Source organism: Eublepharis macularius, chromosome 4 (genome assembly GCF_028583425.1).
Source record: "Eublepharis macularius isolate TG4126 chromosome 4, MPM_Emac_v1.0, whole genome shotgun sequence".
NCBI lineage: Eukaryota > Metazoa > Chordata > Lepidosauria > Squamata > Eublepharidae > Eublepharis > Eublepharis macularius.
This window is the reverse complement of record NC_072793.1, coordinates 111023285-111049415: the sequence shown is the minus strand read 5'-3', so window position 1 is coordinate 111049415 and position 26131 is coordinate 111023285. Positions and strand designations below refer to the sequence as shown.

General features: G+C 40.1%; 1 protein-coding gene across 1 annotated transcript in view; it reads left to right on the top strand.

Annotated features, from left to right (window-relative positions):
• The window catches only part of NUP210 (nucleoporin 210), a 155813-nt gene extending 130380 nt beyond the window's left edge, over positions 1-25433 (top strand). Inside the window, exons 32-40 of the mRNA XM_054977076.1 lie at positions 524-741; positions 2680-2816; positions 4205-4328; positions 6228-6374; positions 16245-16495; positions 17934-18150; positions 20269-20364; positions 20476-20559; positions 23319-25433. Coding sequence (XP_054833051.1) covers positions 524-741; positions 2680-2816; positions 4205-4328; positions 6228-6374; positions 16245-16495; positions 17934-18150; positions 20269-20364; positions 20476-20559; positions 23319-23425 — 1381 coding nt within the window. The 3' untranslated portion in view covers positions 23426-25433. The remainder of the gene's footprint in view (positions 1-523; positions 742-2679; positions 2817-4204; positions 4329-6227; positions 6375-16244; positions 16496-17933; positions 18151-20268; positions 20365-20475; positions 20560-23318) is intronic.
• Positions 25434-26131: the final 698 nt, after the last annotated feature.

The following is a 26131-nucleotide window of genomic DNA, read 5'->3' as shown; positions in this document are numbered from 1 at the left end:
CCCCCCTCCTCCTGCCTTTTACTGATACAAAGCAAGGCCTGAAAGTTGGCAATACTGTTGTGGTTGCCATGCAAATCAGCAGTGAATGCTTGAGCTGTGAGCAAATGGTGGCCAAGTGAGGGAAAGGATGGAATTTCCCCTGCCCATATGACCTTGTAGGTCCTCAGTTTGTAATAAATAATCCTGAACATATTCATTTGGAAATGACATTCATTTTCAAACATCTTTAATTTAAATGTACATAGGATCAGGTACTCAGTTATAAAGGAGTGGCTTTAATAATTTGAATCATCTTCATATTTAGCTGTTGTACATTGGAATTAAACAACCATTCTAAAAAGTCTAACCTCTTAGGACTCGTTGATTGAAGCATCTTTTTCTGTATTTGCAAGTGACACGGCCAATATATTGCCCTACCACCTTTCCGGTTCCTGGGCTTGTGACAATCAGGGGTATTATACAATGCTCTTATTTCCTTGGTTGCAATGAATTTTTATCTTCATTTTGTTATTGTTCTCTGCAGAGATGACTTTGTGCAGGTTGGGAAAGGCGTGTCCAACAACACTCTGATAATCCGAACAATGAATGTAGGGCTAACACTGCTTATGGTTTGGGACACAGAACACAGCAACATTGCAGATTATGTGCCGCTTCTTGTTCAACATGGCATCAACCCTGAACTCAGAGACATTGTTGTAGGCGATGTCATCTGCTTTAGTTCTTCTCTGGTAAATCAGGAAGGTAAGAAAGCAATGAATCATAGCTGACATTCAGAAGAAGGGATGGGACACTCAACACTACATTGCCATGGGAACTTTGTTCTGTTGTGTGTGTGACACATCTTCAAAATAACTGAATACATTATTCATTATGTTACTCACTATCAAATGTCAGTCCCTATTCTTCTTAATGAGATAAACATTTAATCAGCTCCTCCGACTTTAATTATATCAATTCACTATTTCATTTGTTCTGAATGTCTGTAGTTTCTATTAATCCTAAAAATAATGGTTGAAATATATTATACATAATTGTACTTTATCAGTTATATATGTGTGGGGAGGGAGTTATAAATGTTTTATACTAAGCAGGTCATGAGACCTGCTTAGTATAAAACATTATTCCGAGGACATTTTGTCAAGAGCCACACTGAAATTCTATATTTTATATAACATTTTGTAAATCATGTACTGGAGCATGGTTTTGACAGCATGGCTTAAATCTGGCATGATGCTGGTGGAGGTGATGGTATAGTTTACACACTGCACTTATTCTTGGGCTTGGCTGGCAATAGTGGAGACCAGGTAATGCACAATCTAAGATGAAGTATTATTTAGGCGACCTATAATATGCTAAGTAGTTCCATGGAACAGAAAAAGGTCTAACACAAGCACAGTAAATAAAATACTCCCAGAAAATTGCACACTCATACCCTGCTTTTACATGGCCATGACACAAAAAAGTCAGCAAGCAGTGCATGGTAGCAGCCCTAAATACGAAACAAATGAAAGACAAGGAAGTGGTCCTCCAGAAAAGCAAAAGTCTGGGACAGAGCCAAAACTATGCAAAAGGCAAGAATTATCAAGCAACCATTATCTGGAATGTGTAAATCCCGGGTAGAAGGATATGACAAGATCCCGGGTCAAAATCGTTTTAATATCCTTCTGATATATTCTGTAGATTTTATAAATAAGGATCATGATCATACAAATGGATATAGAAAGCAACAACCATAACCTCTTAGTGGTTCTTTTATGTATGACAAAAATGACAGATGTCATAATAATACATAATAAGGTGGAGCATAATAATTAAAGTATTAAATTATCAGTACTGGTTATTTCCTCTGATTAAAATTGAAGTCTGAAACAAAGCTTCTGTCTTCACAAGCAAGGTTGAACTGCAGAGGTGGTCATCAAATACTTAAGTAAATCAGTCCTAAACTAAGCCTATTTTTTCTGTGCCCGGACAGTTTGCTATCAATTTTCTGCGAGCGTATTATTTATTGTGAATGCATGAACTTTCTTTCCAGTGCCAGTGGTGAAAAATGGAACTCTTCTCCACTCTCATTGTTGCCCAGAAATCAACCTGTTCACGGCTGAATAGCAGCAGCAACAGCCTTAAGGCTGATGTGGACTAGAGTAAGCATGTAAAGGCGTATGTTGTGATTGGACTAGATACAGAAATTCCAGTTAAAGAGGAGGAGGAGGGGATAAACAATTTTGCAGGTTACTTTCTTTATTATTAGTCTTTTGCTCAGCACCTGATAATCAAATGTGAGTCTATACCTTTAAAAAATGTGTCAGTGGACAGAAAGCAGAGTTTCTCATGGTTCTCCTGAAAATTCATCATACCTTACTGGAGGAATGTCTGCCCTGTTTAGAAATTTGACTGGTACATGTGAGTATGGGAAGATTTCCATACAAATATCTACCTCCATGCCAATATCTCTGCAGTTTTTCAGTTTATATCAGGCCTGACTCATAATTCTAATTTAAGGTTTTTAAAAATATATGTATTTAATGATAATGTTATAAAGAACTTACTTGTTTTTAACAGCTGGCAAGCTTCTGTGTAGGCAATAGTTGCCCTCCTTATTTTAAGGTGGTTGAAACATTGTAAGACTGGCTACTCTAGTCTGCTTAAATGGTTAATTTATGAACAGTCTCTTCTTCACAGGTTTGTCAGGGATGTGGAGTTCTTCTCTAAATGGCATTCTTCAAATTGACCCAAAGACTGGCGTAGCTGTAGCTAGAAGTTCTGGGACAGTTACAATATATTATGAGATTCCTGGGCTTCTTAAGACATACAGAGAGGTGAGACACTTCCAAATTCTTTGTGATGTTGAAAGCTGAAGTGGAAACTGGCTATGATCAAAAGGTGAATGCACAGATTACCCATGCAGTTCTTTCTCATCATGACATTAGTGATGTCACAGAACCCTCAAACAAAGTCCTCCACATTTGCAAAGCAACCTGAAATTTGATATGAAGCTTAAAGGAACCCTTAGATCATAAAGACTTTTGTATATTTTAATTATTTCTACACAGAAATCGCACATTGTATTTTAAATTTTGTCACTGAAAGAGAAAAAATATCTCTCAAGAATGATGCTGGTGCTCACACACCATTTTGTAATCTAGCTATTGCGTATGTTAAAAGCAGAATAAACATTTTTTTTCTTTGCTTTTTATATGGAAAAGTTCTTTGATTTACATGAATAAATCACACTAGCTTTAGTAAACTAGCTGAACCCTGTATAGATAATGAAAGCAGCAAGACCTCAGAAAAGGTAGGAGTCCCTCAGGAACTCCCCAGATTCAAGAAAAAAATGGCTATAAAGCCAAAGGAAAAGCATAAAGCTCCTCAAAATCCAGCCTGGGGAGAAAGAAACATGATCCAGAATGGAATATGGGGGAGTAGTCTACTGAAAACCTGAGAGAGGGCACAGATTCTGAGGGGACCAGAGGAGGGATTTCCATAATTGTTATCTCTTCCTATGATTCTTCATGGCCACCAGCTTTTTCTAGGTTTTAAATAGCTTTGAACTGCATCTCATTCTATTCTGAATGAAACAATATATTTAAAACCATTACACTTCAGCATTTCAGTGATGTTAAATTAGGAGTCTTGTTTCAATAGTATTTTGTTTACTGCACTTTGTTTTTTGTTTTCATAGTCCTTAACGACGCTTGTGTATAAATTTTGCATTTAAAAAAAAATTAAAATTGCTGATCTAGTTGAGAGCACTGTGGTACATTTTAGAATTCATATAGATTATAGCATACTACTTGCATTTTTTAAATACCAGTCTCTACTTTTGAAATTTAGGAGATTTCAAAAATATTTGGTGATAGAGCATTACAAAGAAATCTCTTCCAAGAAAAGAAGCCATATGAGCTCTTTGGGCATTTCAAAATCCTTAGGCATTTATTCTGTGGATTATCAACTCTGTTATGCTAAGAATTCTTAAATGGCATTAATACAGTATATTTTATGAGAGAGCCAGTTCTCCATGGTGGAGAATTGAGAATATTTACCTTGCAGTTGTTATGCAAACTGATCTTCTGCGTGGAAACAAATTTGTCAGTGGGTTTGCATCCAAGCAAGTGTCTATAAGATTGCAAACAAAATCTTTGTGTTAGTGAACTTTTGTTTTGAAATGTTCAGTAAGTGATACTGTGATATCTTCTTATTCTTTAAGGTGTTGGTTAATGTACCACTAAGAATTGTTGCAACACATTTAAGTGGAATGAAAACAAGCTTGGATGATATATCATCTTCAAAAGTCATTGTGAAAATTGGCCACGGAAGCAAAAATAGACAAGGTATGATTTTTGTTTTGCTTTCCTTTTTAGTCCAATCTTTGAAAAATGTTTTAAAAACCCACAAAATATTTTTATTTATATATAATGTTCATTTTTATCTGTCAATACTCCTTTTGTATAATTTACTGAACTTTGAGATTTATCATCGGAAGGAGACTGAAAAATTATTTTGAGTCTCAGTTAACTGAACTAACAATCTTGCATAACCTTTAATGGGACGCACATCTTTTGTAGAAGAATATAAACTATCATCAATACCAGGCCATTTATTCTATATTGAGCACAACCCTTTACCTGAACTATAATCTCACCTCAGGATTATTAAAGCAGGGCTTTTATAAACCTCTCAAAATGTTTTAGAGAGAGAGTGTGTGTGTAAAGTGCCCTCAAGTTGTACAACTTACGGCAACTAGAGATGGGCACGAACCGGGAAAAAAAAAACCTGTGGTTTGTTGCATTTCACGAACCATGAACTTTCACGAACCTGCCCCGGTTCACAAACCAGTTTGTGAAAACATCACATCCAGGTCAGCAAATCGTCACTTACGGGCCAGCAGAAGGTCACTTCTGGGTCAGCAGAAGGTCTGCAGGAAGTCCATCCCCTGCTGCCTAGGAAACTAATTGATCGGCGCCAGGCTGTCTGCAGCAGCGAACCAAAAAAATGAACCAAATGAACCAGCCTAAAGTTTGTGGCGGATCGTCAAAAATGAGCTCTGACAAACCGCTGGTTCGCGAACCACGAACCAGCCTGGTTTGTCACAAACTTTGGTTCGTATTTCGGTTTGTGCCCATCTCTAACAGCAACCCCAGCCTTTCTCTGTTGCGTATTCCTTGGTGGTCTCCCATCCCAAGTACTGACCCTGTTAACTTCCAAGATCTAATGAGATTGGGCTGTATCATGCTGCCTTCCCTCCCTCTCTTCCTAAATATAAGCTTAATACAATAAGCAGAACATAAGTTTAATAAAGTCAGTCAACTTCACAATATATGGCTGGTTCAGATGCTCATCTTGTTGAGGATCATCATTCTGCTCCAAGCTGGGCACTTCAAACGAATACCACGTGTATGGAAGCTAAACTGATAAAAGGGGCAGTGGGGAGGGATTGCAAGAATTGACCCTGTGAATACTCTGATTTGTGTATGGAGTTCCTGGCTATGCAATGCCTTATATGTTCAGAGCTCATGAATATACCTGTTGCTTCCAGCATAGAGAAATAGCTTTCAGCTATACGTGAGGGAGTTGATTTAGTGCCTGCCAGGCTTCAGATTTATCAACCACATTTCTTTTCATCCCTTTGAAAGAACTATTAATTCATTATTATGTTTGGTTAGAGAACTCATTTGTTTTAAAACTATCATCAGGAGTGGCTCAAATACAGCATGAATAATATCTACCACTACTTAACAAATATTTAATGACTAATAAGCAAGTGTATTTTTAACAATGCATTGCATAGTGCTCAGCAGTTTTTGATATATTGAGTACATTTCTACAGAAACTAATGCCCCATTTCAATCCAGTTAAAAATGGCATAATTTATCTTCCTGACATCCCCTGGAAAATACATTAGCAAGTGTTCCATATTATGCCAGACTTACCAGGTTACAAGGTCTTGAACCAAGATTTAAATGAAGTGAAATTTCTGGTTGTTCAACACAGCATATCTCCTGATAGCACTTCATATTACTCTCAATTATTGTTGTAAATTTTCTACTGTTAAATGCTTTTAAATCATAGGTGGGAAAAGTCAGCTGGATGAAGTCTTCCTAATCAACAACATTTGTTCAAGGACTTAAAAATATAAGGAAGATTACACTGCAATGTGAAATAACTTGCCAGAGCTAATTCTTGGATTTTTTTCCTGTTCTATTCTAACTCTTCTATCCAATACTCTTTAGGAGAATGTTCACCTGTCCAAATTGAAGTTATTGAAGAAATGAAGCCTCAGTCTAGTATCAGTTGCCATCTTCGTTTCAACAATGATGTATTTAATTTCCAAGCCTCTGAAATATTTATAGCGGAACCTGGGTTTGATGCAGTGTCAGGTAAGATGGGAGTACGCTTAAATTGCTTTAAATGTACAATCTTGATTTCTAATGATAGTACCAAGAATTTTATTGGGGAGTTAGACTGGAGTAGACTATGATAGTGGTTTTTAGAGTTTTCCCCTCACAATTCATAGTTCAGAATTACTTACATTTGCTGGATTTATATGTACATTTTATGTTATATGTACATTTTATATATAACGGAATACTGTGGGTATAGGGTTTTAGGTAGGTAGTTGTGTTGATCAGCAGTAGAACAGAAAGATTTGAGTCCAGTAGCACCTTAAAGACCAACAATATTTTCAGGGTATAAGCTTTCGAGAGTCAAAGCTACCTTCTTCAGATACAAATGTATCTGTATAATATGATAGTATGGTTGAACTACAAGTGTGGGTGTACAGAGTGTAATCTAATTTTAATTGAGATTATTTATTGAGTTAGTTTTAGATCTTAAAGTTTCAGGATGAATTAACACAATTATCATACTTTAGGTATAACGTTGAACTGGTGGCATTTTCAAGCAAACTCCACCAAATTTGCAGGAGACCTACTCCTGACAGTCCTTTAAACTCTTCAATTTTCAGGTACATTGGAGCCCAAGGTCCAATTCTATGGGCTCCTGAACAAGGTGCTGCTAGCCACTCCATTGTTTCCTATGGGAAAAAGCCAAAGCTGACTCCTACTGCAGGAACACATTGGGGCAAGGCTGCCATGGCCAAGACATACTCCCAGTGCAAGCTGAGCTCATCCCACAGAAAGCCCAAAAGAAGCAAACTGAATCATGAGAATGGAATCCCCCCAGAACCAAAGTGAAGCAAGGGGACCAACATTATTTATTTATTTTTATTTATGTCAATTATTGTCCACTTTATTATTATTATCAATCATCATCATCATCATCATCATCATTATTATTATTATTATTATTATTATTTACATTTCTAACTCGCCCTTCCCGCAAGCAGGCTGAGGGCAAGGTACAACAGATTATAGAAATATAATACAAATATTAAAACCATAAAACAACAGTTCATCACTGAGACTCAAGGCGGATTACACAGTATGAGATTAGTACAATCAGTATCAAGTACATTTCAATACAGTATCAAGGACATTTCATAAACAATACCATAACGTAAATAGATACAAGTTTAAAAGACATAGCATTAGCAAGGATCGAAGACAGAGTAGAAAAAATACTGAAGCAACATAATCAATTCTAGGACTAACATTAGACAACATGGAGCACTGGTGGTACATAGGAATACATATTTAAAGCAGCAGATAATATGTAAGACAATATAGTGATGAAGTCTATGGTCCCTAACTAGACATGGGCACAAACCAAAAAAACCCGAACCACGAACTTCCAACATTTTCCTAGTTTGGGAATTGGTTCGTGGCATCTCAACCACCCCGCATCGGCTGCTGAAGCTGGTGCAGGGCGTTTGAAACAGACAGCCCCTTTCTTCTGCTGCCCGGGCAGCAGGAGAACAGGGCTATCAATTTCACAGACCCCACACCAGTTCCAACTCATTGGCTGAACCCAGCATGGGGTCTTTGAAGCTGACATTCCCCTTCTCCTGTTGCGTGGGCTGTCAGTTTCACAGCTCCTGCGCTGGAACCCATGCGGGGTCTGTGAAACTGACAGCCCGGGCAGCAGGAAAAGAGGCTGGTTCCAGCACGGGGTCTGTGAAACTGACAGCCTGGGAAGCAGGAAAAGAGGCTGTCAGTTTCACAGACCCCGCACCAGTTTCAGGCCATCGGCTGAACCCAGCGCGGGGACTGTCAGTTTCACAGACCCCGTGCTGGGTTCAGCCAATGGCCTGAAACCGGTGTGGGGTCTGTGAAACTCAGAACCAGCCACGGAATGGCTGGAAAAATTTGTTCCGTAAAAAACGCGGTCCCACAGAACACGTTTCACTGCAAATGAACCGGCCATTCCATACAGAATTTTGTTCCGTGGTTTGTTTCGTGCCCATCTCTATCCCTAACTCATTAGTGAAGCAGCTGAGACCCCTTCCCCACAATAAAGCCCTCCCATTTGAGTAAAAAGCCTTTTTGAATAGTTCAGTTTTGCATTGTTTACGAAAATCCAGGAGAGGGGGGGCTCTTCTGACTTCCTCAGGCAGGTCATTCCACAGGATAGGGGCCACCACAGAGAAAGCCCTTGTATGGGCTGCTGCTGACTTCAGCTGTGTGCAGCCTGGCACCTGCATGAGACCCTGTTCAGATGAGCGAAGCTACCATGGAGGAACATAAGGAGGAAGGCTTTCCCGTAGGTATGCTGGACCAAAGCCATGAAGAACTGTGTATGTAATAACTAATACCTTGAACTGATCACAGTAACTGATGGGTAGCCAATGGAGTGACTGTAGGATGGGAGTGATGTTCATGCTCCTGCTCGCTCCTGATAACAGTTGAGCTGCAGCATTTTGCACTAATTGGAGCTTCCTAGTTAACTTAGATGGAAGACATATGTATAGAACATTACCATAGTCAAACCTTGATGTTACCATAGCTTGGATCCAAGTGGCCAGAGAATCACATCCATTCCATCCAAATCAAACTGAAGCAAGGGACACTGTTGAATGCTGTTTTAATGTATTTTTAACATCATAGTTTAATCATGTGGTGTTCATGTTTTGCTTATGTGTTTTATTTGCTTGATTGTGAAATTGTGATAGCCCTTGGCCACATGCAATAAATATTCTGGAATTGTTGCACCTTAGCCCAACAGAAGCAAACTGAATCAAGGGAATGCCTGATGTTTGTGGCTGGGTACTGCTTGTTTCTGTTCTATGGTGTTTCCCCACTGGCTGAACCCAGTGCCTGACTGCTGTGAGTGATGCTGGTTCTGCTGGTCTAAGTTAATTTGTATACTACTCTTCTGGACAGATTAATGTCCACTCAGAGCAGTGAACAAATTCAGTGTTTTTTACCCACAATACAACTGGGGAGCGGGGCTTGAGAGGAGTGGCTTACCCAAGGCCACCTAGTGAGTTCATGGCTGTCATGAATTATGAAAGAGAAAGAAAAACCTTTCTCAAATCATCCTCTTCCTATCATTAACACAGGACACTGAGAAGACATGTATGTTTATTTGAAATAGTCCTGTTTTCAGTGTTTTTAAAAGGCTGTGAAAGGGTAGCTTTTGTAATATTTTTTCCAGGTGGTTCAGTTTCCCTTTCTCCGTTACACAAGTGCTCTGCTTTTTAGCTGTATATAAACTGCAGCCATCTGACCTGAAATATGTAATGCCATACCTACATAATGCATCTGCCTAACATGTTTCAGTTTTATGTTCAATTTTATAATCTTCCCAGAAAATTCCATGTAATCTTCTTATATAGAACAGTATGAGTTAATTTGTGTATTTGTGTGTGTATTTCTGGTACATAAGGAAGTGAAAAAATATTTAAGGCTTATAAGTATGAGAATCTCACTTAACTGTTCAGCCCCTACTCTAGTCTAACGTATTATTTATGCTAACAACATAATAATAAAGATTGCATTATCTTACACTGTGTAATCCGCCTTAAGTCTCAGCAAGAAAGGTGGGCTATGAATGAAATAAATAATATTAGGTTCTGAAGATGAGGGAGTGAAAATAATAATCCAATAGGTAAGTAATGTAAAGTAATAATGAGTAACATGGGGATATAAAAACATGTACTAGGTAAGCTTTAATAATGATGACGATCATTGGCTGGAATGACAGTGTTAAATAATGAAAAGACAGAAAGTGATAGGTTTGATTTTCAGTATCAGCAAACACCCTCATGCCAGTGCTGGAAATGGTGAAGAAGTTAAACCTGATAATGTTCTTTCTTGTAGGTAATTTCAATTAAAAGCACATCAACTGGCAGCTATAAATATGGTTCCTAAGCTATGCACAGTCAGTACTTGAATGGGATGGGATACCACCAAGAAAGCCCAGGCTTGCTACTGCAGAGGCATGCAATGACAAAGTACCTCTTTTTGTCTTTGCCTTGAAAACTATGTGAGGTCACCTTAAGTCAGCTGCTACTTGATGGCACTTTACAGTCACACACATTCAACTACAGTGGCTTTGTAGTAAGGGTGTATTGAGAAGATATATTTCATGTACAGTCTTCAGTGCAGTCTCACATTGGGACTGCGCTTGCGCAGGCCAGCCATCCGGAGCAGGATTCCAAAGCTTTTAGGCTAAATGGGGGGGGACTCCCCCACATACTGCTCCAAGCTGGCTTTTCCCACCCGAATGGTCACACGGTGAGGAGACCACCCCCCTTCCTCAGTTTGTTTTCTGCCGCCGCAAGGAGCAGACAGATTTCGGCGAGACTTAAGAGTTTTTTGGAGTTTATAGTTGTAGTTATAGTTGTTAAGAGTTTATAGTCGTTTTTTATAATTGTTAAGGTAGTTAGTTCTAGTTTGTTGGTTAAATAGTTTCTTATAGTTGAAAGTAACCCCAGAATTCTGAGGGGTAAGTTGGGTTTTTTCCTTTCCCTTCCCTTTTTTGTCCACGGCTGTTTGAGTTTTTTCTACAGCTGTTCTCATGGTGGACAAATCTCTTTTTAAGAAGTGTGAGGGCTGTGGAACAAAGATGGTCAGAACGGATGGCCACTCATTATGTCTGGCTTGCCTGGGGGAAGGGCATGTAGTCAAACGATACAAACATTGCCAATTGTTCATCCCCAAAGCATGAGGAGATCAAGCTGCGAGATTGAAGGCGATACTTTGGAATAAGGTAGTCTGTTCCCACAAGCCCAGCAGCAAAGAAACCTGCCCTAGCAGAACGAGCTAAGCATTCCAACCCCAGAGCTGTGACGGAGGCATCAGCATTGGATCCGACACCATCCAAACTGCCGTCGGATCCATGGGTTCCGAAGGATTGGAGCCATCCACGGTCTCGGTCCCGAGATACTACAGCAAGTGGAAGGTCTAAGTCTCCGGTTCCAGCCAGAACGGAGCTAACAGCATCAAGACCGCACAAACATAAAGGAAAAACCAAGCATAAGTCTCGCAAGCGAGCGGCTTCACCGGTTCCAACGCCTTTATCAGAGTCACCCAGACAACCGTTTTCTCTGGCATCGAAACGGGGGTCGAGCTTGGCATTGGCAGCTTCGACTGATGGTTCCAAGAGAGCCAAGCATCGGAAGCAACGGTCTAGTTCCGAGGAACAATCTAGATACCAGAAACCACCTTGGTATCCGCCTTATCCTGTACCTGGCTACCCACATGACTGGGACTTTTTCCCACCATACCCATTTCTGAGAGCACCCAGATCTACCCAGAGCAGATCTCATGACTCGAACCTGGTGTGATACCCACGGGCCCGACTTTTGACGCCGAGATGAGGTTCGGAGTCAGATTCTGAGGTAGAGCCCCTCAGATCTGGACGGAGTCCTAGTTTCACCTCTGAACCGTCTCCTGAAGAAATATTGGGAGAATCTGAGAGATCACCTGCCATTGACTATAAGCTCTATGCTGAGCAGATGATGTGCATGGCAAAATCTTTGGAAATTAATGTTCCAGCACCCCAACCAAAGTTCAGAGACAGTATTCTAAAATACATATATTCTGACACTGCGGATGTGGTGGCCTTCCCGATGATAGACTTCATCGAGATCATGGATGACCTGTGCCAAAAACCAGCATCCATCCCTGCCACTGCAAAGAAAATGGAAGCTCTTTATAAGATCAAGAAAGACAAAAGCATTGTCCATGAAAGCTGAGGAACTCCAGGCTAGACAGAGACAAGGTAGTCTCTCCATACTTGCTGATAAAGAGGGGCGTAAACTCGATACAGTTGGTAAGAAGTGCTACTCTGGTGCTGCTCTTACGATTAAGTTGGCAAATTTTCTAGCCATCATGAGTGGCGATCAGATATTTCTGTGGGACAAGGTAGCTGCATACCTAGATGGCTTACCTGAAGAGAAAAGGGTACTTGCCAAGCTCATTCGTGACGAAGCCTTGGTCCTATCCAAGCAACAAATCAGTACCAGCAGGCATATCTTGAATACCGCTGCTAAAGGGCTAAATACAGCTGTTGCTCTGCGGAGACATGCTTGATTAAGAGCAACTGCCTTACCAGTGGAAACAAGAAATAAGATAGAGGACATGCCATTCGAAGGGAGTACTTTATGCTCAGAAGCCACAGATGACTACTTAGCAAAAAAATGGAAAGACAGACAGACTGCGAAGTCTTATGGCATCCTTCCTCAGTCGTTGGGCCGTACGTCTTTCTATTGCAGTCCAGTCAGGAGGAGTTACCAACCCAGGAGGGAATACCGCTCCTATTGGTTCCAGCCTTATAGAAGCAAGTATCCATAGAGAGCACGGATCTCAGAACCAGTCCCACAGACGGTCATCGGGGAAGGATAAGACAAATCAAATGCAAACCCAAAAAGATCAACCATAGGGTAGACGGGAGCAGCTATGTCTAGTAGAGTCACCATTGCCTGCCCAGTCGCTGTTTATTGACAGGTTATCACAGTTTTTTGAGGCCTAGAAGGCAATATGTGATGATGTTTGGGTGTTATCTATCATTAAAGAAGGTTATAAGTTGGAGTTTGATACCTTGCCTCGTACTTATTTACCTGGGCACATTCCTGTAAATGAATTGCCAGAATTGCAACATGAAATTGAGTCTTTATTAAGTAAGGGAGCCTTGCAGAAGGATCCTCCTGAGGAGAACCCTTTTGGGTTTTACTCTCATTTCTTCTTAGTAGATAAGACGGACCAGGGGGGTAGGCCTATTCTAGATCTGAGGGGTCTGAATGAGTACCTAAGAATTTCGAAGTTTAAGATGGTAACATTTACCTTGGGTCATCAATAGGATCCCAGTGGATTCATGGTTCACCCATATTGATTTACAGGACACATATTTTCATATTGCAATTTGCCCTAAACACAGACGGTTTCTACATTTTAACTTTAAAGGTGAGAATTTTCAGTATACTGCATTGCCCTTTGGATTGGCTACGGCCGCAAGGGTATTCACCAAATGTATAGCGGTGGTAATAGCCCATCTGAGGTCTCTGGGGTGTGCAGTCTATCCTTATTTAGATGACTGATTGGTGACTGCGCATTCACCAGAGGAACTGCGCTGACATGTAGACCTGATTCTTGACACCTGCAAGAGTTTGGGGCTCGTAGTTAACAAAAAGAAGTCCAACTTAGAACCAAACATGGTAGTACAATTCATTGGGGTGGTGCTAGATGCCACCACTAATAGGCCATATTTACCAGTGGGCCGTAGTAAGAGACCAATAGCCTTGGTACGCTTGTTTCAAAGATGGAGGTTCCAGTCAGCTCACCTGATTCAGGTTTTCTTGGGGCTTATAGCCTCCACTATGGCAGTAGTGCCCTTAGCACGTCTGAGGATGTGACCATTGCAGTTATGGTTTCTTAAGGCTTTTGTCCCTCAGTGTCAGTCCCTTCACCTTAAGTTCTCGATTCCAAGGAAAGTTCTGCGTTTTCTAGATTGGTGGAAGGACCTTACCAGTCTGAATAAGGGGACACAATTTGGCTTAGTATCTCATGACCTTACGATCACAACTGACGCCTCCCTGGAGGTTTGGGGGGGGGGGCGTTGTGAGGAAACATCAGTTAATGGAGTGTGGTCGGAAAGCGAAAAAGGACATCATATTAACTTCTTGGAGTTAAGAGCAGTTTACTACTTCCTTAACTCACTTGCAGATACGTTAATGGGGGAAAGGGTCCAGGTATTGTCGGACAACATGATGACGGTTTTCTATATAAACAAACAAGGAGGGACAGCATCGTCAAAGCTCTGCTAGGAAATCATCAAATTATGGGACTGGGCTGCTACCCGAAATATTACACTTTCTGCACTCCATATTGCAGGTTCCCAAAACATAAAAGCAGACTGCCTAAGCAGGATGGGAAGCTCTCATCACGAGTGGGTGCTCCGGGACGAATATGCTCATCAGATATTCCAGAAGTGGGGGTACTCAGAGACAGACCTCTTTGCCACACAGGAGAATGCAAAGGTGCCAAAGTTTTGATCGAGAGGGGGACTCGGCAAGGACCTGAGAGGGGATGCATTCCAGATACGTTGGGTGAGGGGCCTCTTCTATGCCTTCCCCCCGTCCCCTTGATTCAGAGAACAGTATGCAAGATCATGGCAGACAGGACCAATTGTATCCTGATAGCCCCTTTTTGGCCACGTCAGCCATGGTTTCCTTCTCTCAAGAGCATGGCCAAGGGGAATTATGTACATCTTCCAGCAGTACCGGATTTACTGTACTTTGGCAGGACATGGCTGCACGACCAGGGCAGATTACATCTAACATTAAACTCTCATTTTTCAGATGGAGTAGCTAATATTACTTTGAATGCTCGAAAGCCTTCTACTAGGAGTTCATATGCGTTGAAGTGGAACAGATTTGTGTTGTGGGCTGAACCACAGGGAATATCCCCTGAGTCTTGTCCTCTGACTAACATTTTTTATTATTTCGTGTCACTGCATAAAGAAGGCCTTGCCTCCTCTTCCATCAAGGTTCATTTGGCAGCTATATCTGCCTTCCATGCTAGTGTAGATAATAAGACAGTTTTTTCCTATTATCTCTCTAAGTTGTTCCTCAAGGGTTTATATAATTTGTACCCCCCACAGACCCAGATAATGCCTCAGTGGTCCTTATCATTGGTATTATCCAGTCTTAAATTTAAGCCCTTTGAATCACTTGCAACGTGCAGTTTAGCATTACTGTCAGCTAAGGTGGCCCTTTTGTGGGCAATTACCTCTCTGCCAAGAGAGTCGGCGTGTTGCAGGCTTTAAGGATAGACCCACCATTTTTGCAGATAATCCCGGATAAGGTAGTGATGCGTACCAGCTTGCAATTCTTGCCAAAGGTGGTCTCCAAGTTTCATGTGTCACAGTGTTTGTCGCTGCCAGAGTTTTTCCCTAACCCTACTTCCCCAAGGGAACAGACACTTCACACTTTAGATGTTAAGAGAGCAGTTTTATTTTATGTAGACAGGACGAAAGCATTTCGCAAGAGTCAAGCCTTTTTTATTTGCCTCACGGGTCACAACAAAGGCAAGGCTGCATCGGCTCAGACCATCTCTCGGTGGGTGGTTTTAGCAATTAAGACTCAGTTATAAAATAACAAAAGTCCCATGCCCATTTAGTCTGAGGGCACACTTGACCAGAGGTCAGGCGACGTCTGCAGCTTTTCTGCATGGTGTGCCACTGGGAGATATCTGCAGGGCGGCGAATTGGTCCTCAGAAGAGATTTTTGTGAAGCACTATGCGGTGGACATCAATGCCAGGAGGGAGACTGTGGTGGGACAAGCAGTTCTTCGATCACTCTTCACCTGAGAGCATCACCCCACCTCCTCGGTAAGTAGCTTGGTAGTCTCCCAGTGTGAGACTGCACTGAAGACCATAGATGAAAACAGAGGTGCACTTACCTATAACTTCTGTTCATCTAGGTCTTCGTGCAGGAACACATTCCCTCCCTCCTACCCCGCTGTGAGCTCTCTGTTAGAGACACAACTGTTAGTTGTGTTACCTGGGGCTTGCGGCGGCACAGGAGAACTGAGGGAGAAAGGGAGGGTGGCCTCCTCACCATGTGACCATTCGGGCAGGAAAAGCTGGCTCGGAGCGGTCTGTGAGAGAGTCCCCCCCTTCCCCGGTTTAGCCTAAAAGCTTTGGAATCCTGCTCCGGATGGCTGGCCTGCACAAGCGCAGTCCCAATGTGTTCCTGCACAAAGACCTAGATGAACATAAGTTACAGGTAAGTGCAACTCTGTTTTCTGAATAATTACTGCTGCACACTCAACAACGAAGTAGTCTGGAAAGTCAGGAGGAAAAAATAAATTTTAAATTATTAATTTCCATACTCTTACTGATTTTAGGACACTATACGTGCTCCATCACAATGCACAGATTTCCTGACAAACAACTAAAGCAACTGAGCATAAGCAAAACTGTTCTTGTTGTAACTGCTTCAGTCCAGAATGGCCATTTCTCTACGGAGCACATAGGTGCTGATGTGCCATTGAATCCAGGATTTTATGCTAATGAGACTGAAATTATTCTAAGTAATCATTACCCAAGTTCGGATGTGAAAATTTTTGGGGCCACTGAAATTCTTCAGAACCTTGAGGTAAGTCACAAGAAATACTTACTGGTAACTTAGGTAGAGCTTTTGTAAGACAGAAACAAAATGGAGATTTTTCAAAATGGAGATTTTTTTAAAGAGCACCATAGTGAAAAGATGTAAGATATCTATAGTGAAAGCAAGGCTGATTTTCCCCAGTTTTTAGCATAAGTTACCATGAATAGGTTAAGTGAAACAAGCAGTCAGTGAACATCTGCAGCCTACAGTGCTATTACTGAGGGATATATTCTCTTTGGTGAATGATGCAGACAAAACAAGGTAAAATTCCATGGGAGTGAATAATCATTTTTGACTGTCTGCATAGGTTCAGACAAAAGACTGATCTGGATGATGTGCAATCAGGGTCTTGGTGAGTTTTTTAAAAGACAAAAGCAGCTGCGAGTTGGTCTGATCCAGATTGGACCCACAGTAGAGAGTGGGTTAAGCCTTTATCCTGTGCCATTTTTGCAATGCAAAGCACCAAACACTACTCCCAAAGCTGTTTTCTCCACAAGAGAAAACGTGTGGAAGGTTAACCCCTTCCCCCATTTCCGCAACCTCTGTCCAAACCAAGGTCTTCCACTGCTGCTTATGCCTTTGAGAGAAAAATACAGGCGAGATCCTCATCACAGACCTCCTGTTCCATGTTCAGTGTGATTCAGCTCAAAGACAAATTAGAAGGAGTCATCAAAAAGTTATTTACACACACTATACAGTATTAGCACACATGGCCATGTGAATGTGACATGATCCTACTAGAAGAAACTAATGGAAGCTCTAAGCTCAATTGGAAAAATAAGAGGTTAGCTCCTTAGTACATCAAATTCACTTCCATCACCACTGTGAACCAAAACTGGGCTTTAGCAAGATCTAGTTCAAAATACATGTACACAATTTGAGAGGAATGCACTTGTGGGTTCCATAGCAATTGTTTTCGTATGATAATTACAGTTCATCGTTGTGGTCACAGTGCAGTCGCAGATGGGTACTGTGCATGTGCAGGCCTGCAACAGAAGAAACGGAGGCACTCCTTGACCCCAGCAGGCATCCAGATTCTCCTGCCTTTTTGCTGACACATGGAGAAAGGGGAGCCATTTCAAAAGTAGGAAAGGTCAGCTTACATTCTCATATAAGATAGGTCAAGATGGGTAGCTGTGTTTGTCTGTAGCAGTAGAAAAGAGCAAGAGTCCAGTAGCACCTATAAGAATAACAAATTTGTGGTAGGGTATGAGCTTTCATGAGTCACAGCTCACTTCTTCAGATCATTCTCATATAAGTTACACTTATATCCAATAACAATTTGTGTGTGTGTGTGAGAGAGAGTGTGAGTGAGATTATCTTACATTCAAGGTCATCTTCCCTTCAAGTAAATATAGTGATCTTGGCTTGCTCCAAATTGAATAGTACTGTATGTTTTCCCTAAAGAATACATTTTATTTTTCAGGTGAAATCAGGTTCACCTATGATAATGATTTTTGAGAAAGACAGATCGTATGGCTTGCCAAGTTATGTAACTTACACTGTCAGATTATCAGATCCAAGACTGTCAAGCAAAAGTTCTTTATCTACCACGCTTACTGTAACAAGCAGAGTTACTGACCAGTCCATCACTATCCCAGTGACAATGATTTATGTATCTGACAGAACTATCGCAGTGAAATGTAAGTTTATATTTTCTGTATATACAATTTATATTGGAATTATGCACGTTCCGTGCACTCAATATAATCCCAATTTTCTTAGCAGAATTCCCAGGCATTGGAATCAGTTTGGGTACAGTTCTTCTGTATAGCTGCCCTCCATTTGAATTTTTGCAGTTGTGGAGTCAGTTTATTTTGTTCTGCACATGTCTTAAATAATCAGGATTTTCAGGTAACAATACTGTTGTCATCAGTGGCAGCAGATACCCTTTTAAAAAATTTTGTGCATGCTCATATTAATAGATCGATATAAGGGCTTAATTTTTTAATGGTTGAAAATGAACACATGGGCAAATCTTTGCATGGGAAAGCCTAAAAGGGGAGCTGTGCCCACCCACCCACCCCCCAGTTCAAACTGGAGGGCCCTGCCTGGGCTGACACAGAGCTTGGAGAATGAGGGCAGCACCCATTGGGCAAACCAACCTCTGTTGGGATGGAGCCCGGAACAGCAATGTGCTTTCCAAACTGTACTGCTTTTTCTGGTGCCAGAAGTGGCTACCCCCACCTTCCTCTGGGCCACGAGATCTTTTGCATTTTTTAAAAAAATGTCCATTTCATATCGATATATTAATCAATTGTTGTGATAAAAGGTATAGCAGGTTCTCTGAATTCCCGGCTTTCATTTTTTAAAGAAATTAAGTCTCTAGCCTCTTCTCTTGTGGAGATATTAAGAAAAATATATATTCCCACAATGGAAGGGACTAGAGACTTTTTTTTTAAATGAAAGCTGGGAATTCAGAGAACCTGCTGCACTTATTACAATGGTAGGTCGATATATCAATATGAAAATGACAATTAAGAAAAGAAAAGAAAACGAGGGAGGGAAGGAAGGTGAGGGGAGAAGTGGTTCAACGGTGATGAACATCCAGTCATCAAGAAGTGTGTGGGAATGGGTGGGACAAACAAAACCGAAACAAACATTATGCACCAGGAAAACAACAACTCAGAATCAGCTTCCAGATAAACATCAGGATAAAGGTGGTCTCAAAAGAACCAGAAAAAAAACAGGGAAAACCAAAAAATCCAAAGCAAAAACTAAAGCAAAAAATGTATGCTGAACTCACGGTAAATTGAAGCAGTATGGGGCCAGAACCAATGGGAAAAAACTGTAGAAAAAGCCTTCATTTTTTTTTTTTAACGTTAAGTGTTGTAGACATATTTAGGAACAACCAATATCAATGAAGAAACCTCGAAGGTCAAAAGGAATAAATTGATATTAAGAATTTTTTAATGTATTTTAGAATTGCGAAGTGCTGAAGTGTCAACATGCAATTTCTAATAATTAATACACATCAGTTTCTAATAATTAATACACATCAATGGCTCATCCCATAAATATCCAATAGATATTTCTGACTCGGAGGAGCCCTCTTATCTACTCTAAGTAGACATATTTAGAGTTAGAATGGTGCAAGTTTCTTCTACAAAATTGTATGTAGTATCAAGCAATGCTGGCACAGCATTGACAACATAGGTTTGCACAAAGATTTCCGTTTTGTTTTGGCATGGGAATTTAAAAAAAAAAAAATCAGTTCCAGCCTTGATTTAATGCAGGACTGAAAGGCCTCATCTATGGTCATAGTAAGTCTCTCATTCCTACTACATCACAATGTTTTTCCTAAAACTGAAGGACCTTCAAAGTAGCATCAGATATAGCACACAATCCTGCAATTGAAAAAGACAATTGTGAAAGGCAAAAAACATGCACAAATATATTTGAATGCATATATGGGAATTTTAGGAACCTTTAGAAACAGCAGCATAGTTTTAATAGGAAACAGCACTCTTGTCTTCATTTATACTTTAGAGCTGCATTTAAGGAATGTGGTTAAACATTTTCAAGAGATATTAGTCGAGGGGAAGCTTGGAAATAATATATGACCATTCTTGCCCACACTTAAAATCATTGTATTGAAAATTCTTACTGTACTCAAATTCAGCCAAGCATCTAGCTTCTGCAAAATAAGTATTTATAAATAAAATGTTTGAAAGAACCAATTCCAGTAGCCACAGTTTAGGAAGACAAATCAATATTTAAAGCATTAATATTAGAACCTCTTTTTTCAGTTGGTTCTACAGATGGAGCCAGCTTATTATATCACTTCCTTGATTCCTATCAGATCATTTTCTTCACCCTTTTTGCACTGCTGGCAGGGACAGCTGTTATGATCATAGGTAAGAGAGTCATATTCTGTTAACATATTTTTATTTAATTTTTTCAGCATTTTTGCTGTAATCTTAAATAATTGATTTTAATGCTGACATTCATTTCACAATATCTTTCAGTTCATTATGCCATTTTTTCACCAAAAGAACAGAAAACTCACCCAGCATTTACTCCAAGGAGAAGCCCCCAGCACAGACAAAACAGTAAGCAGACATTAATTGTTTAAAAATGAATTTTTATAATTGCAACTGAACATATATTGTATCTAGAAAAAGGGGTTCACACACTTTAAATAATAGTGGCCTACAAAATACTGAACTCGTATCAAATTAGGTTTTAACATCAGATACAGATGTTTTGTTTAACTGTGGCTACTGTGATTTCACTTAAGCTAATGGTGACTCTGGTTTTAGCCCTGTACTTAAGGGAAGAATTCAACTGTGTGAGTCTTACGGGCAAACCATTCTTTTGGATCACATTAATGGTGGAACTTCCATGTCAAAAAGCACATGGGTCCCAAAAGAAGTATGTTGGTTATTTTTTAGATGGTCAGATGCCGTGCATAGAAAGAGAGAGTAAAAATCATAAATGTAAATCCTGTAGAAGGAAGGGTGGGAAAGTGTAATATGTACTGCATAGTCTACCCATCCTCACTGTCACACTGTCATTGAACCACTTCATAATTTTTCAAGTAAAAAATAATTCATTAATTTTTTTAAAAAAATACATTCATTAATGAATATAAACTTTGTCTTTTGACTGGTTGCCATTTTGCAATCCCCCCCCCCCAAATATTTCAAATAAACACTAATGCCAGTGTTAGGTTTCCCTTTTCCCTCTCCTGCACTGGGACTCAGGACTCTATATTTTCCTGGTTATATGTCTCAGGAGAGGGTGCCCAAAATAAACACGGAGAGGAAAATTTAGAGCCGCTGCAGCTCCCTCTTTATCAGTTCATTTAAATATATGTGTGTATGTATGTATGTATGTTTATTCAAATATTTTTACTCCACCTTTCCTCATGATTCAAGGTGGCTCTGGGCTTGACTAGTTGAAATCTTGATTGGCCCCTTGGAAGGGATTAGAACTGTGTAACTGCCTTCCATCAAGCATGTAAGCATGTGCCTCTTTCTAGTTGGTCTAGTTATTCCCATGCCTTGGGAATTCCAACACTAAAAAAGTGGAGTTTCCTACTGAACAGGGCCTTGCTGTTTTATGGAAGAGAGTACTGGTTCTCATTCAAAGAAAACCAAATCCAGAAAGTAAGTTCAAATACTCATTTTCAGCTAAAGGCCAGACTGTATAAGACACACAGTCAATTGTGTCTTTCCTCCGTTTTTTAAAAAAAGTCAGCATCTAAGGCAGCAATTATGAATAGATGAATGATGGAGTGGGCAGAGGGAAAGGTGTCCCCCTGTTTTATTATGCTTCTCATGTCTACTTGTAACCTACAAAGCAGAAAAGATGAGGAAAGCTCCCACACTCTGGGCTTTCTGCAGGTGGTGGTGGAGAGTGCCATCTAGCTGACTAATGGCCACCCCTGGTGGGGTTTTCATGGCAAGAGACTAACAGAGGTGGTTTGCCATTGCCTGCCTCTGCAACCCTGGTCTTCTTTGGAGACCTCCCATCCAATTACTAACCAAGGTTGACCCTGCTCAGCTTCTGAGATCTGATGAGCTCAGGCTTGCCTGGGCTATCCAGGTGAGGGCATATAGGACTGTATTGTAAGGAAATGGTTGAGAGAGATATGCTGTAATGTTATAGGACCTGTAGACTGTAGAAATGCTGCTACTGGATAGTTCTGCATCGTGTAATGTGTCAGAGTGGTAAGCTGCAGTACTGTAGCCCAAGCTCTGCTCACAACCTGAGTTCGATCCTGGTGGAAGCCGGGTTCAAGTAGCTGACTCAAGGTTGACTCAGCCCCCCATCCTTCCAAGGTACATAAAATGAGTACCCAGTTTCCTGGGGGTAAAGTGTAGATGACTGGGGAAGGCCATGACAAACCACCCCGTAACAAAAAGTCTACCAAGAAAACATAATGATACAACGGCCCCCAATGGGTCAGTAATGACTCGGTACTCCACTTTACCTTTATGTTTAGTTTATAGCATTATTTTTAACTGTATCAGATTTCTGCTTGTTTTCAAATTGCTGCAATCCTTACTCTATTTTATTTGCTACTGAATGTTTATGGAATGCCCCAGCCATTGATTGTATTGAACTACACTGTGTAATCTGCCTTGAGTCTCGCAAGAAAGGTGGACTATCAATAGCATATGTGCTTCTATGTCATGTCTTGTTTATCCCTGCATTACTTACCTTAGTCCCAGTTCTCCCTGAAGAAGTGAACCTGTGTCTAGGCTGTACCAAAGCAGCAGGAAGTTACCAGGCCATCATCAGGTTTGGAGACTGAGCAAGGGGCGCTAATAACACCACATGATGCAAAAATATCACTTCCAGTTGAAACCTTTGACGTGATGCCAGTGCATCAGGCAACGTTCTGGAATACCATAGAGTTTGGGGGAAATTCAGAACATTGCCTGACACACTGATGCCACATCTGGGTTGTCACCTGGATGAGACTTCAACATGTTATGCAACATCATTTCTGCCTCCACATTTCTCCCACCAGCTCAGATGCAAGGAAGGGTAGGAGGGCCATACTGCTGAGAGATTGCCTGCCTGAACTGAGCAAACAGCCTATGGACTGAATATTCCTCCATATAAAAAATGTCTGAAACTTAGAAATCTGTTAAGAGGAAGTCTTGACATTCCTGTTTTCTGTATGAAGGAATAATGTACTATACATGATTAAATCATATGAGCCCCGTCTGCAATCTGAAGTGATAATGACCAGACACAGCTTCACCACCTGAGTAAGAACTGGATATTACCTGAAGACAATTATTGAAAATAACTGGTAGAAGAAGAGAAAATAATCATTTCTGTTCTTTGTTGGTAGATGTTGAATTTCCTGTTCCATCTTCAGCTGCTTTCAGCCCTATACCATCAAGAAGAGAAAACAACTCTCCTACCAAGATATGGAGCCCTCCTTATGCTTCACAGTAGAAGAAGCTGTTTTCTGCCCAAGGGCTTTGGTTTGAGTTTTAAGTCAGTGTGATACCATATGAAAGTGTGTCACAGTTTTGTTTACCTTAGTGCAATTTTTTTTGTTAAGGGAACAACAGAAATACTGTATATTTTTAAGGTGCCCTGCTGATAAAATGCCTAAAGGTTGCTTTCAGTTTTGTAGACTCTGTTCGTCTATAGTCCGTCATTATGCTCAGTGATATTGGGGAATGACCAGTATCTGTACTTAACTGACTTGCGTTATCCCCCTCTTTTGCAGGCATCAGTTAATTTCCGCTCTGCTTTCTAATTGTCTGTATAGAGGCACAGCATTTATTCACTTATTTCCTGTGGATTACATTTTTATTGTTTTGCAATGGGACTTCATGCTAACTAGACATAACTAAAACATGAGCCAAGTGCATGAAGGATTCTGCACTTCTAAAGAGCTAAAGTTTTAGGTTGGTTTATCATTTTATTTTTAGTTTTCAAGACTCAGGAATGAATGTACTGCACTGATATATTTTCTCTCTGTTTAGCATTACAAATCTTTTTAATTGGTCATTCCAAAAAGCAATTATGCTGTAATAACTGTGAAAAGTTTCTTACATGTAAAAATTGTAGCAGGATCTCCCTTTACCTGCAAATGGTCAACATAAACTCCTCCAGTTGCTGCTGCAAATGTAACGAGCGCTCAGCATTTCTTTGTGAACAGAACTTTTTACTAAAGCTACTTTGCAACTATGCAGACTTTTAAAAAAATTAAAGACAATTTATTTTAACAATTTCTTTTTTTAAAAAAAAACTTTAATAATATAAAAGTGGAGGAGAACGTATCTTCATTAGCATTTCCTGTACCTCAAGAGAAATGGCGTCTCCCTGCATGTCTGCTGATCTTTTATAATAAGTTGAATTAGGAGCCTGATTTTTGAAGTGATGCACAAGTGCAAGTGACATTGAAATTCAAGGAAGATGAGCGCAAAGAGGAGTAGTTCAGCCATCACAATCTGGATCATGCAACGGTAAATTGTTTTGTGCTGCTTTCTTCAGTATTTACCAGGGTACAAGTAAATGCTTGCCACTGCTTCAGCTGCTCCTAGTGTGAAACCATGACTGTATTCAAGGCAATACAGACTTACTGATGGCTTCAGGTGGAATAGAATGTCTCCTGTACATTTCCATGATTTAAAAGGTAAATACCAGGATAGTTAAAAAGGTATTTTCAGAAGAATTCTAAGCAGAGTTGCACCCTTCATAAATCCATTAAAGTTAATGAGCTTAGAAAGGTGTAACTCTGCTTAGCATTGCACCTACTCATCTAGATAGACCAATGCTATGTTTTCCAACACATTATTCTTTATGGGACCAAATTTAGGACTGAATTTACTTTTAGAGATGATACTGTTTCATTTGAAATGTCCATATTTTGTTTTGTAGTTTTCCCACCCATCACTCCTGTGAGGAGCTGCATGCTTCTTTTCCCAGTGGCTGCAGCAACTGTAAACATTTTTGGATGTTGTTGGCAATGTGGAACTCCAGTTCAGTGCAAGCAATTGTTTCTGATTCACTGGCTCACATCTTCATGAATACACAGCTGTCAGGTATCTCAGAAGAATCTTTAATGGGCCAAGCAATAGGTTACTGTGCTGATGGAATCTCACCAACCGGTCACAAAACAAAGCTGTCAATAAAATACATGTACAAGAGATTTTTGCAGAAAAATAATGGAATGTTTACCAAGGGGATGTCATACTATCTTGTCTTGGGATAAACATAATGCTTCATTTGTATTATAAGATACTCTTTATACTCTTTATCATGGGAATTCTATTAACTTTTTTTTCTTGAACCTTCAGGCAAAATGTTACAAGCCTTGGAAATTAGGAACTCTTGTGTTTTAAACTATGAGAATTGTGACTGTGAATAATCTGCTAAATTGTGAATTCTAAAAAAAAATGTGTTAAAGAGAATAATATTTAATAGAAGATTAAAAGATGCACAAAAAGCCCAGTGACATAAAACTGTATTCTTAAAGTATTAGTGAAAAAATACGATTTGTACTTGAATTTGTATAATTTATTTGCCTAGTTTTGAGAAATAAAGATGTACCTTAACCTGACAGAGTCACATGGAACTGATTGTATGGATGCAGATGTGAAGCATGGTTTTAAAGCATTGTCATGATAGAACTGCAACTTTAAAAAAACTGGGAGGGTGCTTACATTGAGGAAGACAGGAAAGGGCACAAAAGGGGAAATAATAGCCTGGCTTATGGTGCAACAATGCCCTTACATCTTGAGCACTTTCCAAGTGCCTTTGTTTTTCTGTCTTAGTCTTTATGCTTGGTGATAGAAAGGCATATTTAAATGAAAGGCACAATTGCCTTTGACTTCATGTTGGCAGGGGGCCCTTCTGTCCTAGGAAGAGCATAAGAAGTAAGGTCTAAAGGGAGTTCAGGGAGATCTATTTTTTCCTTTATTCAGAATGCTATTTTCTTCTTTCTCCTCTAGTCCTGAAAGTGAGCGATTTGGCAGGTTGAAGATTGCACAAATTATTCCTCCTGTCTCTTCACCTGTATTCACAATTTCTAAAGTCTGGCCATCTTAACATTACTAGCTTGCTTCCATTGTTAAAAAAAAAAAGGTAAAAATCAATTTTGGCAGGCAGCAATGCAGGTGCCTCAGAGCTTTGTTGATTCCACACTCT